This window comes from Bidens hawaiensis, unplaced genomic scaffold, assembly GCF_021521415.1.
Source record: "Bidens hawaiensis isolate Kalapana, Puna unplaced genomic scaffold, B.hawaiensis_p1.1 tig00003698_1, whole genome shotgun sequence".
NCBI classification, from domain to species: domain Eukaryota; kingdom Viridiplantae; phylum Streptophyta; class Magnoliopsida; order Asterales; family Asteraceae; genus Bidens; species Bidens hawaiensis.
In genome coordinates, this window is record NW_027491212.1 from 1722010 (window position 1) to 1735686 (window position 13677).

The window sequence follows — 13677 nt, forward strand, 5'->3', positions numbered from 1 at the left end:
ATAAGTATGATAAAAAAAATTTACATTTTTATTATTTTGATTATCTCGTGTATTACACGGGCTCTAAAGCTAGTATAGAAATATAGCAAGATGTATTACATATATTAACTAGTTATCTTTATTTGACACCCTGGCATGTGATAAATTTATCCTAAGTGTTTTTTTTATGTTTGATGTACGTACCCGTCCTATATAAAGATGTTTTGCATAGTAAATCAGTTCTTTCTATATATATAAAAGATTTTTCTTATTTTATCCTAATTTTACCTGTTTGGACTTTTCAGAGTTAAACTTGATTTGATATAAATCTACTTTCAAGTATTAAGCATACCCAAACCATATCACACCAAATTTCATAAAAGATTCAAGATACTAAATTTTATATAACATATATATGTTTATGTATTACATTCATGGCGTATGCAAGTGATATAAATTAGTTATTATTAGGAGAGTTGTTTAAATTATTAGCATTTTAAATCATTATACTCATGCACCCATACTAGTTCATGTGGCTTTATTAATAATTAATAATGATAGAAATACTTGTAACAATGACAACAGGCTACAGACATGACAATTACATAAAATATTTTACTGTGGGTTTGGTGGACGGTTGCTAGTTATCGAGACTCTTGAACCCCACTCGAGTAACTCTTTGCTGGTGTCGTCCTTGTGAGCCATCACTTCAATGAAGCACAAACAATCCTTTTTAGCTCCTGTTGCCGTCTCTATTGCGTCTATTACATCTTCTTCACAAAACACCTATAGTATTATGATCAAAATTGATAGGTTATAAAAAAATAATCGATTTGAAACATGTGACCAGTTCATCACTTACTTTTGTTGTCCAACACTTGTCTTGGTTGTTGTTGATTGCATCAACTAATCCAGTGTAGTCCCAATTTTTAATCACATTATATGGCCCATCATGGATCTCTACTTCAATGGTGTAACCACCATTGTTTATGAGGAAGATAATGTTTTTCTGTCCGCATCGTAACATTGTGGATACATCTTGGGCTGTTACCTGTAATAAAAACAAATCATTTGAAAAAAAAAAACTCAATTTAGACTACCTGGTTGCTAAATTTAAAGTCACATGTTCATACCTTGTTACTAAAGTTTATTCTTAGATCACTCAAATGCAGTTTTTAAAAGATTGAGTTTTGCAATGCCTTATGTTTCGATGTAATCTCTACTTTTTCGCAAATGTTATTAATTATTTAGATCAAACTTTTTTATTGAAAGTGACCACACGATATATATATTTACCTGGAAGCTACCATCACCAATGCAAGCAATCATTCTCTTATCAGTTGCAGCTTGTGCATACCCAAGTGTAGCACTAACGGACCACCCAATCGAGCTGTATTGCATCTGGACTTCATACCTATCACACACATTTTCAATAATCAAAATACGAAAACAAAGAACATGTACAATTAAGACGAATTAATAGTTTATGACCTATGTGATGCTTACCCACACCCTTGTGGTAGTTTTAGTTTCTGGCAGTTGAACCAGGAATCACCGGTTTCTGCAATCACAGTTGTGTCACCAGACAACATATTTTGTATGTGTTCAAAGAGAACATTAACTCTTAATGGCTCCCTAGGGACACGCTTGAGAGGACCCCCTTCGGGGACAAAAATCCGCTGGTAATTCTCAAATGCAGTTGTGTTCTTAAGCCTTTTTCCTAGAGCTTGCAAGAAATCCTTCATTACAATACAACCAAAAGTTGGCCCATTTCCAACTACAACGCGACCCGGGTGAACCATTAGTGCTCTCTCTTTCTTGAGAAGCAGAGAGTAACCTACAGTGCTGCCATCATTGAATACAGGGCCAGCAACGATGTACGCATCAGCTGATTCTATAATTTCTGCACAAAATGTTGTGCTTATAGCACCCCAATATGTCCCAATGAAATGGGGATGGTTCTCGGGGACGAAACCTTTTCCTCCTGATGTTACCGCAAGAGCGTAGCCACAAGTGTCTGCCAATTCAACAAAAGCCTGGCATGCGTGTGCGACACGTAGTTTTGGTCCACCCACCATTACAGGCTTTGTTGCCTTGTTCAAGAATTCTGATGCTGCCTCAACCGCTGCTTCCAAACTCATCTTATTACTCAACCTACACATTCAAACAATAAACACTACAAGTCAAAGCATATATATTGGATGCTACAATATTACGTATAAATTTATGTGTAGAATTATGCAACATGTAGGATATTTGCTGATCATACTTGGGTGATAAATAATATTGAACAGGCTCTCGACAGAAAGTATGATGAGGGATTGCAGGTAAGTTACAACATATGCTGATATATACAGGCTTGCTTTCTTTCAAAGCAGTTGATATTGCAGTGTCAATCAATTCCTGTGCATCTTCCAAGTGATTTATCACAGCCTACATTTAAATAGTAATAAGTTAGCCAAATTGGTCCATGATTTAAACTTTTATTCCTTCATTTATATATTTTTTTTCTTAAAACCAATGTTTTTTATAACACACATTTTCCAAACCTAGAAAACAGATAGAATTCGAGGATCCCTCCTTGGCGACCTACTCATTCAGTGACTCTGGCACTGGACGTTCACTAAATAGGTACAACTCGAAATATCTCATTATCAACAATTTCAAAATAAGAAATTAAATATTCATTTTAATTTGTTGGTGGTCATTAAAGACGATCAACAAGGGAAAAGAAAATCAGTTTCCATAGTTGCAAATGGTCCGAACGGATATATTTTCCTGTTTTACAACCGAGTTGGAATTTTATAACAAGATGTTTTTCTTGTTTAGAGCATACACATGTCCAACTCCGGGTTTTAAAAGGGCGTTTTTAGCCTTGTTGGCGCTTCATAGCTGTTCTTAGCCAATGCAGCCGTTTAGTTGTAAGAAAGAAGGTAGATAAAGTTGAAGTTTAAATAAAATTAATTATGCTAATTATTTAGGTTAATCGATATATTTGTTTTATGAGTCAGTGATTTTCTTTTGTAGAAGTCAGTGGGTTAGGAGACTATCGGGGAAAAGAACACACAAGAGATGACAAGAGAAAAGAAGACACTATAAGCAATTATACTTACAACGTTGGTGTTTGTGCAAAAGTAAGAAACAAATCTTTTTTCAATAAGATGAAAACATCGGCGCGAATAGAGTAAAAGAAGACATTAAACATCTTTCTACCTTTGGGTCAAGAATAGAGGTAAAATGGATGGTTTGGATTGCGAGACTTGATCAATGTGTGTTCTCGTTTTAAGTTTTATGTAACTGGGTGTGTGTGTAAGTTGGTTTGTGATCTTGTTTTTTGGTGCGTATAATCCCGGAGGATAGCTACTTGCTACTCACTTTTGTTAAAAGAAATTTTGGCCCTTAAAAAAGAAGTAACCGGGTTAGGAAAAGTTAGAGTGTTTCTAGCTTCTAGGGAACTCTTTTGTGCAGCTTCGACCGAAATCAGCCAACTTTTGGTGAGGTAGCAATTGAGTTGTAGACTTGTAGGAATTGATGTTACAAGTCAGAGTCTGCTTAATTTCTGAACATTTTAGAACTAAATAAAAATGTGTGTTTTTGGATGAAAAATTTCAATCTAACTGTGGCGGCCTTTCTAGCCCTAAGTTCTCCCTCTTGTTGTTCACGTTCTTTACAAATCCAAATCATTATTACGTAATGTTTTTCCTATGTATATTTGTAATTAGTTGGATATGCTCTTTTAATAGAAGTTATAAGTTCTATAATTTTATCTTTTTAACTCTCGGTAAAGGCCCCAAACTTTTCCTCCGGTTTAGGCTCCATTTCATTTGTTGGTTTTACATTTGACAACGTACTTGAGAATCCTGTGTCCTAGGACCTAACCACCGAACTTATAATCTCAAGTGTCTTCAATCACAAGTTAATCTCAAAATATAATGAACCCAGAATTTACTTTTACAAACACATAAGCTTTGAAAGAAAAATTCCTCGGTCCTTAACTTTTCAGCACAACTTAAGCTTCTCTTAGCAGTGCTAAAATCAAATCGTTATGCTAATTTTTAAAAGAACGCGTTCCTTAACTCTACTCCTAAATTACATATTTATTTATTTTTTTACAATCACGAAACTTGAATCCTGGCCATATCCAAATAGTTATGCTAAATACTGTTAAATTGATATTATTATTCACAGAAACAGATACCTGATAACAAGTGACTGTCTGGAAACAACGAAGCTCCTGGCTAAAATCCGGCAATCCAATCGAATGGTGAAGAATATTGTTTGTTCCGTAATCATTGGAGTTCGGTCCACCAACGATACATATCACAGGGAGATTTTCACTATACACGCCGGCAATGGCGTTGAGTACGCTGAGTCCACCAACAGTGAAAGTGACCACACATGCACCCACGCCTCGAGACCTCGCGTATCCATCAGCCGCGTAACCTGCGTTAAGCTCGTTGCAGCAGCCAATGAGGTTGAGGCCAGGCTCAGAAATGAAGTGATCAAGCAAAGTCAGGTTAAAGTCGCCTGGTACAGAAAATACATCCGAGACGCCTATCTGCACGAGGCGACGAGTGAGGTGGTGACCGAGCGTGGCCTCGACTGAGGACTGTACGCAACAAGCACCACCGATTTTTGGAGGGTAACAGACATTGCTGTGAGTAGTAACATCCAGAGCGTCGGTTTTGGCATTTTCCATAACTTTTTTATTTAGATTGGAGTTTTGGGTATGGACCATGGAGGATGGAATTAAGAGTATATATATAAGAATGTAGTAGTCATGAGTTTGTGGGTGGTGCTAAGTTTGGCTTTCTATTCTTCTTTAACTTTAATTATTTCTTTTTAGCGAGGGTCTTTGTAGAAATAGTCTCTTTATCATCACGAAACAGGTAAAATTTGTTTAAATTACATCATTTCTGACTATTAATAGAATTTTTGGTTATTTATGAGATTTACTTTGTATAGTTGTTATTATATACATTCTCTATAATTTTAGTTACTCTATAACTTTCACAATTGGCAAACTAGGGGTGCTTATCGGATTGGATAACGGATTATTCGGTTTACTCAGTTCGGGTTATTCGGATTTGAAAATTTGAAGACCCTTTCCGAAATCCGATCCGAATTAGGAGTATTCCTATTATATCCGATCTGAATCTATCCGAATTCAATTCGGATCAGATTCGAATAGTTTCCGAATAATCTGAAATAAACCTAAATATTTTCCTACTTTTTTGTTCCTAACATTTAATAGTTTTGTATCACAATAAACATACAAACCAGAAAATACGAATTACTCTTGAACACGTACAAATTTAAAGTTCAAACTTCAAGTAATAGTCTAATAAATAATCCGAACAATCCGAATTTTTTTAAAATTCCATATTCGAATCCGATCCGACTATGAATAAGAATTCGGATCGATTTATTTTGGTTTCTGTTTGGATTTCGGTTTTTTTTTCGAATTTCTTGAACACCTTAGGACGAACCTATATCTAAATTTTATATTGATTACTGCATAAGTTTCGGCCCCTGTCCCTATCTAAATCCCCTAAACTTTTAGAGGAAATTACAATGATAAGAAAAGCAATTGAGTTATCGTTAGAACAAGAAATTAAGGGATCAAGAGATATTCAATCCTATGAATAGACGGATCAGACAAGAAATCAAACATGAAAAGACTAATCGAACATGTACAACTGGATCAAACTTGAAATCAAACTGAAATATAAACAAAGACTAGAAATGCTAGCTAGAAAAAATTTGAACACGAATAATTATCTAACTTTATTTTACTGGTAATTTACTTGTCAACATTACTATAAAAAATTAGTGTTTATATTGAAACATATGGTAAACGGACAATAAACTGCGTCTAGCCATAACATTACTATATAATTTAACCCAACCAAAAATAAAAGCGATGAAAATATAAAATGTTAGATTATATATAAAATTTAATGATAGCAAGTGTTAGGGGTTGTTTGGCAAGTACTGAATTATTAAGTGCTGAATGATTAAGAGGCTTGAATGATTAAGAGGTTCCGAGCCATTAAGTGCTGAACCAGTTAAGACTGTTTGGTTGTACCTCTGAATAACCATGCAAAATGACTATTTTAGCCCTTTCGTGCTGAAAGAAACGTATCTGTTCGATTAGAGCTCGGAATGATTAATAATTATAAAAAGAAACAACAAAATGTGATATGTTCGGTTAGAGCTCTGAATGATAAATACTAATAAAAAGAAACAACAAAATGTGATAGAAATCCAAAGTACACGTTTCTTCAAATCCATGAAAACATACTAAAATCCAAATAGAAAGTTTGCGTACAAGTTGAATTTTATTCATGGAAACATGCTATTCAAATAAAAAGTAATAGAAACCATCATAGGCTCATAGCTATAACTAGTTATGACCCGCGCGATGCGACAAAACCAGTTGCTTCCATGTTCTCTACACATTAGAGAGTGTACTTGTTAATTATAACTACCAAGTCAAGTCTCCTGACCAAACACCAGTAACTTTTGATATCTCCATTGACCGTCACTTTTGTTTCACCTTAGCCCATCGGTTGCTTCTCATATATCCGCCTGCAAAAACCAATTCTAACCGAAAGTAAAGTCTGACCAAAAAGTCAATTCATCAACAAAATAACTTCTTTAGTTTGTATTAACGGGTAACCAGTCTTGTCACTTATTTACCAGCATCATATTATTACAATTTTTCGTCATTCATCAGTTTGTATGCTATACAACTATCATCTTTTCATAAGTAGCTTCAAATAATGTGTGGAGTTGTTTGGAGCCAAAGGCTATAAAACATAGATAATAATGTCATCTAATTATCATATAAATACAGTAGAAGCTTTAAAGATTTTCTTCTTTTAAGCGCATAAACTTTTTTCAAGATCGAACATAAAACTTGAGTAAATTTGGAATATGCATAATTTGGAAGTATAAAAGATTATGCATGACGCATAATCGTAATCAAATATTAAGATACTTTCTCAGGTTTCTTACGAATATGCATAATTTGGAAGTATAAAATATTATGCATGACGCATAATCGTAATCAAATATTTAGTAACAGTTCGGTTTGGTTCAATTTCAACTGTCAATAATTTCATTTTGGTTTATAGTGATTACAACTTTACTAGGGATGAGATCAGTACCGAAAATCCCGATCCTGAAAATCCGAAATTCTTGGAACCGGTACCGGTATTGAAGGTAAAATCCGAAAAAATACCGGTACCGAAACTCAAAACTTTTATACAGATTCGGTACCGGTACCAATACCGAATTTGCTCATCCCTAAACTTTAATAATAGTTTTAGTTTGAGAAGCACCATAGAAACTTGAAATTATACCAATACCAAATGGTTAATTGTAGATAATTCGCACAATCTGGATTTGAACATCATAACTCAGCTATAACTAATTTCATCTTTTGGTATTTTTCAAGTGTTGGCCCTTCCAAAAGTAACAATCAAATAGCTTGATTATGACAAAGAATAGTTAGAAAAAACATAGTTTTGGAACAATATTCAACCTCTAAAATGGGCTTGTGCAAGAAATCATCAAGATTAAAGAACTGTAAGTATGTAAGTGCAAGAATTCAACCAGTTCAAGAACATTAAACATGTAAGCCCTAATCTCAAAAACTTGATAAGAAAAAACACAGCATAAGCCCTAATCTCTAACAGTTATGACCAATCCTATGCTTAGAAGATGGGAGAACAAAGAACGAACCAAACGATTCATCAATTTCAGAAATAACATTCGCAAACTGCTATTGGAGAAAAAATTTACCTTGAGTGACATGAGATCGATGTAGCAGATGTATTCGAAGGGTGGGTTTCTTGCTTCAAAGGGCTGGTAGCAGAAGCGATGTGCAGATGATGTGGGCAGCAGGAGCAATCGTGATTTGGGAGGGAAGAATTAGGTTAGAGTACTTTGGTCCTCTTTCTCATTCAGACTTATTTTGTGTCTGAGCGAATAAAAGGTTAGAAAAATCATTCAGAGGTAACTCTTGAACAAGCCAAACACACTTAATCTGACCGATTCAGATATTGACATCTGAATGGTCCCATTAAGAGGCCAAACAAACACCCCCTTAGTCAGTTATTTTTATTTTAACTCCTCCAACAGTACTTTATCAAAACTGTTTTATATATCTAACCGGCCATTTCATAATAATATGAATTAAATTTGTACACAAGTCAATTAATATTTAACCAAATCACGTGAATTACCCAACTATATATGTCACTAATACATCACGCACATGCATACGTAAATATGTTATACGTACATGCATATATAGTAATAGGAGTGCAGTGTTTACTTATATGTGGAAAGCTAATCATTAATATTCAATGTAGCCACTCGACGATATGAGACCTCCTCTCATGCATTCCAGATCTACATTAGATATCCTATGAATCAAGTGGTTCAAGATTAACGATCTTGCCAACTATATCTTACATTTCGTTTAAACCAATCTGCCTTAGCCAGTTGCCATTAATTAATGAGAGTGGGTTTAGGAGTTGTGGATTCTGGAAGACTGGAATACACAATGGCAAAATATGTTATTGTAAAGCAGAGTTCAAGGACATGGCCTTTGGGTAGCTTTTGCTACAACTTAATTATAATGGCTGATCGAGATGTCATACAGTAAGAAACCGAAGATTATAAATATTAACTATTTGTCCAGGGGTTGATGGCCTAGTGGCAGTGACAAAGATTATCTTGAGCATATTTTAGGGCCAGTCTTTATGCTTTATCAACTAAAGCCGTAGCTTGGGGCCTCCAGTTTCTCAGGGCACCTAAAGAAGTTTTAAGCGATAGGGTTAGCATTTAAATCCTTGCCAATATTGATACGTGGAGTGCGTAAATATATCTTGAGACTTGAGTACATTATGTTGTTAATTACCAATTACCATAATTTGTCCATAATAAACTTCTATGCTTTAAAACAACATATTATTTATAGTTTCTTCTACATATTTGTTTATTATTATTTGTGGCAGAGAAATCAAGCATTCTAGTGAAGACCATTTAATACTTGATAATTTCTTGTTTGTTTATGAAAAAAATGTCTAAATTTAATTTGTGGATACTTTCTATCTTCTAATTTTTACAATACACAGGTCGTTATCGATTCGTATTTCAAAAAAGTATTAGTTAATTTTCACAACAGGTAATTACCTGACAAATGCCCGACTGGTTGATGCGCTTTACTAGTTGGGTATGGGTTTGGGAATGCATGCCTAAACCCGTCCCAAACATGATTTCCATGCCTACAAGAATGGTTAATTTTGTTAGAAAACTAAATAAAACAAAAGATTACAAGGAATCAGCATAACATTATTTCTCAATTTAGACATGAATTGAAGCTTGTACAATGGCCGTTAAAAGGCAAATTTTAAGGGATTGTGACGTCCTTGATTTTTAGTTTTTCCTTTTATGCCAAGGGCTGTTGTATTATTTATTTTATTCTCCTCTTTCATTTGAAATATAATTTTAAGATACAACTAATATGCAATTACTCTATTATCAAATTCACATGATATTAAAGCAGTGAATGGTCCTAGGATCAATTCATGTGTTTTTTTTCTCATCATCTACCAAATCGTCTTATCACAAAAACCTAAATCGTCATGTCTAACAACGGCAATGCAAGATGCAATTATAATCCTTTGATCCAAATTGCAAACCTTCGAACACAAACCAGAGACTAAACTTGGAACTCATCAACAACAACCATCTCAAACCTTCAAAGATATACAACATCACCACCAATCACCTTTGTTACACCACCACAAGCAACCACAGTCCACAAGCAATCCACAAGATTCTCCACAATTAATTCACAAATCATTGCACAAAGAACAATAGACATCAATCAATCCAAAAACCAATCAATAGGATACGAGAGTCCGCCGCACCACTAACCGCCACTATTGCACCATCGATCCACAAACCAATCAATAGGATACCAGAATCCGCCACACCACAAATCGCCACTAGCGCAACACCACAAACAACCCATGATATCTCGCCGGCTCAGTCACAACAGGGCACGGCGTCCGGAAATATGGTCACCGGAGCTAGCGAAACCGAGTGGTAGAGTGACGGTAACAAGAAAGGGGATATCGGATATGGGGAAACCACCAATATCGGTAGCGGTGACCAACACTATGGAGGAGACAGAAGCTTTAGTATGGCATCAGATGGAGGGTGGTCTTGTGCAGATGAGATTGATTTCACTAAGAGGTAAAGGGTTTGAGGGTCTATATTTGCAATCTTGATTTTATAGACCCAATAGTTCGAGAATTACTTTCACACCTTAGACTGAGGGGTGTGGGGGCTTCAACGGGGCCGCTAGAGCCCCTCCGCTCGCGCCCCCAGGCGCTAACACCACACCACCAGGGGCGCTAGCGGGCAAATAAAGGCAGGCGTGTGCTGGTTAGCGGGAGAAGAGAGAGAGGAGGCACACCTTTTGATGTTTTTGGGACCGTTGGGGAGCCGAAAAAAACAAAAAAAATATATATATATATTTTCTATATAATTATACTCCATTTCACCCATTTTTATACCAAAACTTCAAACCTTCACCCAAAATCAATTCATCTTCTCAACTTTTTTTAAAAAAAATGGCTGGAAATTGGTTCCCAAACCTTGATTCAGATTATCTTGACGACGATTTATGGTCGTCACCGCACCAACCGATGTTTTATTCGGAGCCGCAAGAATCATCCGGCTTTCAACAATCCAACACACAACCGTCTCCTAACTTTGTTGTTCCGGAGATACAAGAATCACAAGGTGAAGCTACGGGACCAAAAAGACGCGTCCACCGGAAAAAACCAGTTGCAACGGACGGGTCGGAACCGGCTTCGACTCCGAGGACGAAACGGAAAACCACTCCGTGGTCATCGGATGAGAAGGAAGCCTTGTGTCGGGCTTGGATAGTCATTTCTGAGGATCGGCGTTGCGGTAATTGTTTTAACGTTTTTAAAAAAGATTTTTAATAAAAAAGTTAAATAAAAAAGTTAAATGGAAATCTAATTTATTTATTCATTTTGCAGCCGGCTACCAAAAGAGAAAGATTTTTTGGACAAAGGTTAGGGAGACGTTCTACATGCTCGTTGGGAGTACAGAGCGGAACGCCGATATGATTTCTGGTCGGTGGTCCGAAATCAGAAAATTTGTCGGCTTGTTTACTAATCTTTTCAACAGGAACAGCGGTCGTATGAGACCAAGTGGCAGTGATGATTTGGCGGTTTACAATTTCACGGTCGAAGAGTGGAAGCAGGAGTGTTTGCGGAGGTATGGGATGGTGAAGACGTGGGACGATTTAAAGTTGTGGGACAGGTTGAAAAGGTGTTCCAAGTGGGTTGAGCTGGTGGCGCCGGACTTTGATGCGGAAGTAGGGCCGAAACGGACTAAAACTAGTTCGTCTGGAGCGTATAGCACTTCAACCGGGTCGGATTGCCGCGTTAGATTCGACCTAAACATTGCGGAGGAGGAAACGTCTTCACCACCGAGGAGGCGGCCATTGGGAAGGGACGCCAAGGGGAAAAAAGCGGCTGAGGGGGAAGCCGTAAACATCGCCAATCTTGTTGAATCCCTCAATAAATTCAACAAAACCATGGAGGTGGTCTCTTATGACAAAAAGGAAAAAACTCGAATGAGAGATTTGGACTTTCTTACTAGAGACTTCAGTAACCTAAATCCGGTCGATCAAATGCTAATGGAAAAGCAAAAGGAACGTATCCGAAAGAGGTTGATCGAAGAAGACCAAGCCGAAGAATAAGAAGAATGTTTCTTTTTAGTACTTTAATTTTTATTTTATTTTTAGATATTAATGTGTTTTTTTATTAATGTGTGTTTTTTTAATAATTTATGAGTTTTTTTTAATAATACGTTGTTTGAATATATTTATAAAAAAATAAAAAAAAAATTTCGTTGGAGCCCCTGCTGGAGCCCCTCCGCACCAGGGGCCAGGGGCTCCAACACCCCCCTTATCCAGTTTATCTCTCTGCTACACGTCATAATATTATTGGTTCTTGGCTCTGCTGGAGCCTCCACTAAAGCCCCCACACCCCTCAGTCTTAAAAAAAGTATTAATTCCATTATTGAATATAAAAAAACCTTGTATCTTTAGTAAACCCTTTAAAAGATTCGGATAAACCATATATTAACCCGAAAGATTCTGTTTTTTCCTATTGCATGCCAAAAGTTTAAAAATTTTAATGAAAATAACTTAACTAAAAATATTGGAGAAATTAATATTGCCAAAACATGTGAAAGCTTAAATAAATCATGGATATTTGATTGTGGTGTCACCGATACCATGACGTCCGAATTATCCGACATTATTTTGAATCCTAAACCTAAAATTGATCATCTAAAAACTGCCAATGGGGGAATAGTTCCTGTAAAGGGAGGATGAACTATTGAGATATCACCCACATTAAAACTTTCGAACTGTGTGTACGTTCCGTCCTTGTCACCTAAATTGTTATCCATTAGTCATGTGATAAAAGAATTAAATTACAATGTTTTGATGCACCAGACCTTCTGTACCTTACAAGATATCAGGACGGGGGAAATTATTGGGCGTGACATTGAGCCATGGTACTATGATGTTAGCCCATGAAACTACTAATAAAGAGGCCTAGTTATGACATAGGAGATTGGGACATCAATCTATCAATTATTTGCATATCTTATTTCATAAATTGTTTCCTATTAATGAAACATTAAACTGTGAAACTTGTGTCTTAGCCAAAAGCCATAGACAAACTTTTAAACCAAGTAACACAAAAGTTAGTTTAGTGTTTTCCTTTATGCATTATGATGTTTGGGGGGGGGGGCATCAAAAGTTATTGGGGATAAGATTTTTGATTTTTGTTCTTTTTGTGGACGACTGTACTCGTATGACATGGATTTATTTTTTAAAACATAAATGTGAAGTTTTTGATAAAATTACTATTTTTTATAAAATGATACAAACTTAATTCAAAACTAATATCCAAGTTCTTCGATCTGACAACGGGGGTGAATTCTTAAATGATTCTATGAAACAATTTTGTCAAACAAAATGAATAATTCATCAAACATCGTGCTCCCATACCCACGAGCAAAATGCCACCGTTGAACGAAAAACCATATTATACTAGAAATGACATGGGATTTCTGATCGAATTGCAAGTCCTAAAATCTTTCTAGCCTGAAATTGTCGCTATTGCCACATACCTTATCAACAGACTTCCAACAAAAGCCCTCGATCTTAAGACCCCTTTTCAAGCTCTTTCAGAATTTACTAAACTGACACCTCTTCTTACATTTCAACCAAGAATTTTCGGGTGTTCTGTCTTTGTTTACATACCTAAAACCAATCGAAGCAAACTTGACCCACGTGCTGAAAAATGTGTTTTCGTAGGCTACAGGGTTAACCAAAAAGGTGTAGGTTTTATAATCCATCTAAACGTCACATATACACCATCATGAATTGTGATTTCCTTGAAACAAAATTCTTCTATACTGGCCAACATATTGGTGAGGGGGATAAAGAACATGACACACTGAGTTTGGTTAAAGTGGGTTCCAAAATGGGCTTCATCATCCGAAGAAAATAATCACAACACCTAGGATGAGTCACCAACCTCATAACACACTAATGGGCCATCA

At 36.0% G+C, this 13677-nt stretch overlaps 2 protein-coding genes and 1 pseudogene across 2 annotated transcripts; all 3 read right to left on the bottom strand.

The window, feature by feature from the left end:
* Positions 1 to 498: 498 nt before the first annotated feature.
* Positions 499 to 1058, bottom strand: LOC143624166 (pyruvate decarboxylase 2-like). Its single transcript, XM_077094892.1, has 2 exons — positions 842 to 1058; positions 499 to 765 (listed from the first exon to the last, which is right to left on the bottom strand). Exons 1-2 carry the CDS (start codon positions 1004 to 1006, stop codon positions 595 to 597), a joined length of 336 nt encoding a protein of 111 aa, XP_076951007.1. The 5' UTR covers positions 1007 to 1058; the 3' UTR covers positions 499 to 594.
* A 420-nt stretch (positions 1059 to 1478) lies between these two features.
* LOC143624165 (pyruvate decarboxylase 1 pseudogene) lies at positions 1479 to 2220 on the bottom strand (annotated as a pseudogene).
* A 1837-nt stretch (positions 2221 to 4057) lies between these two features.
* Positions 4058 to 4678, bottom strand: LOC143624193 (pyruvate decarboxylase 1-like). Its single transcript, XM_077094912.1, has 2 exons — positions 4178 to 4678; positions 4058 to 4063 (listed from the first exon to the last, which is right to left on the bottom strand). Exons 1-2 carry the CDS (start codon positions 4676 to 4678, stop codon positions 4058 to 4060), a joined length of 507 nt encoding a protein of 168 aa, XP_076951027.1.
* Between the last annotated feature and the right edge of the window lie 8999 nt (positions 4679 to 13677).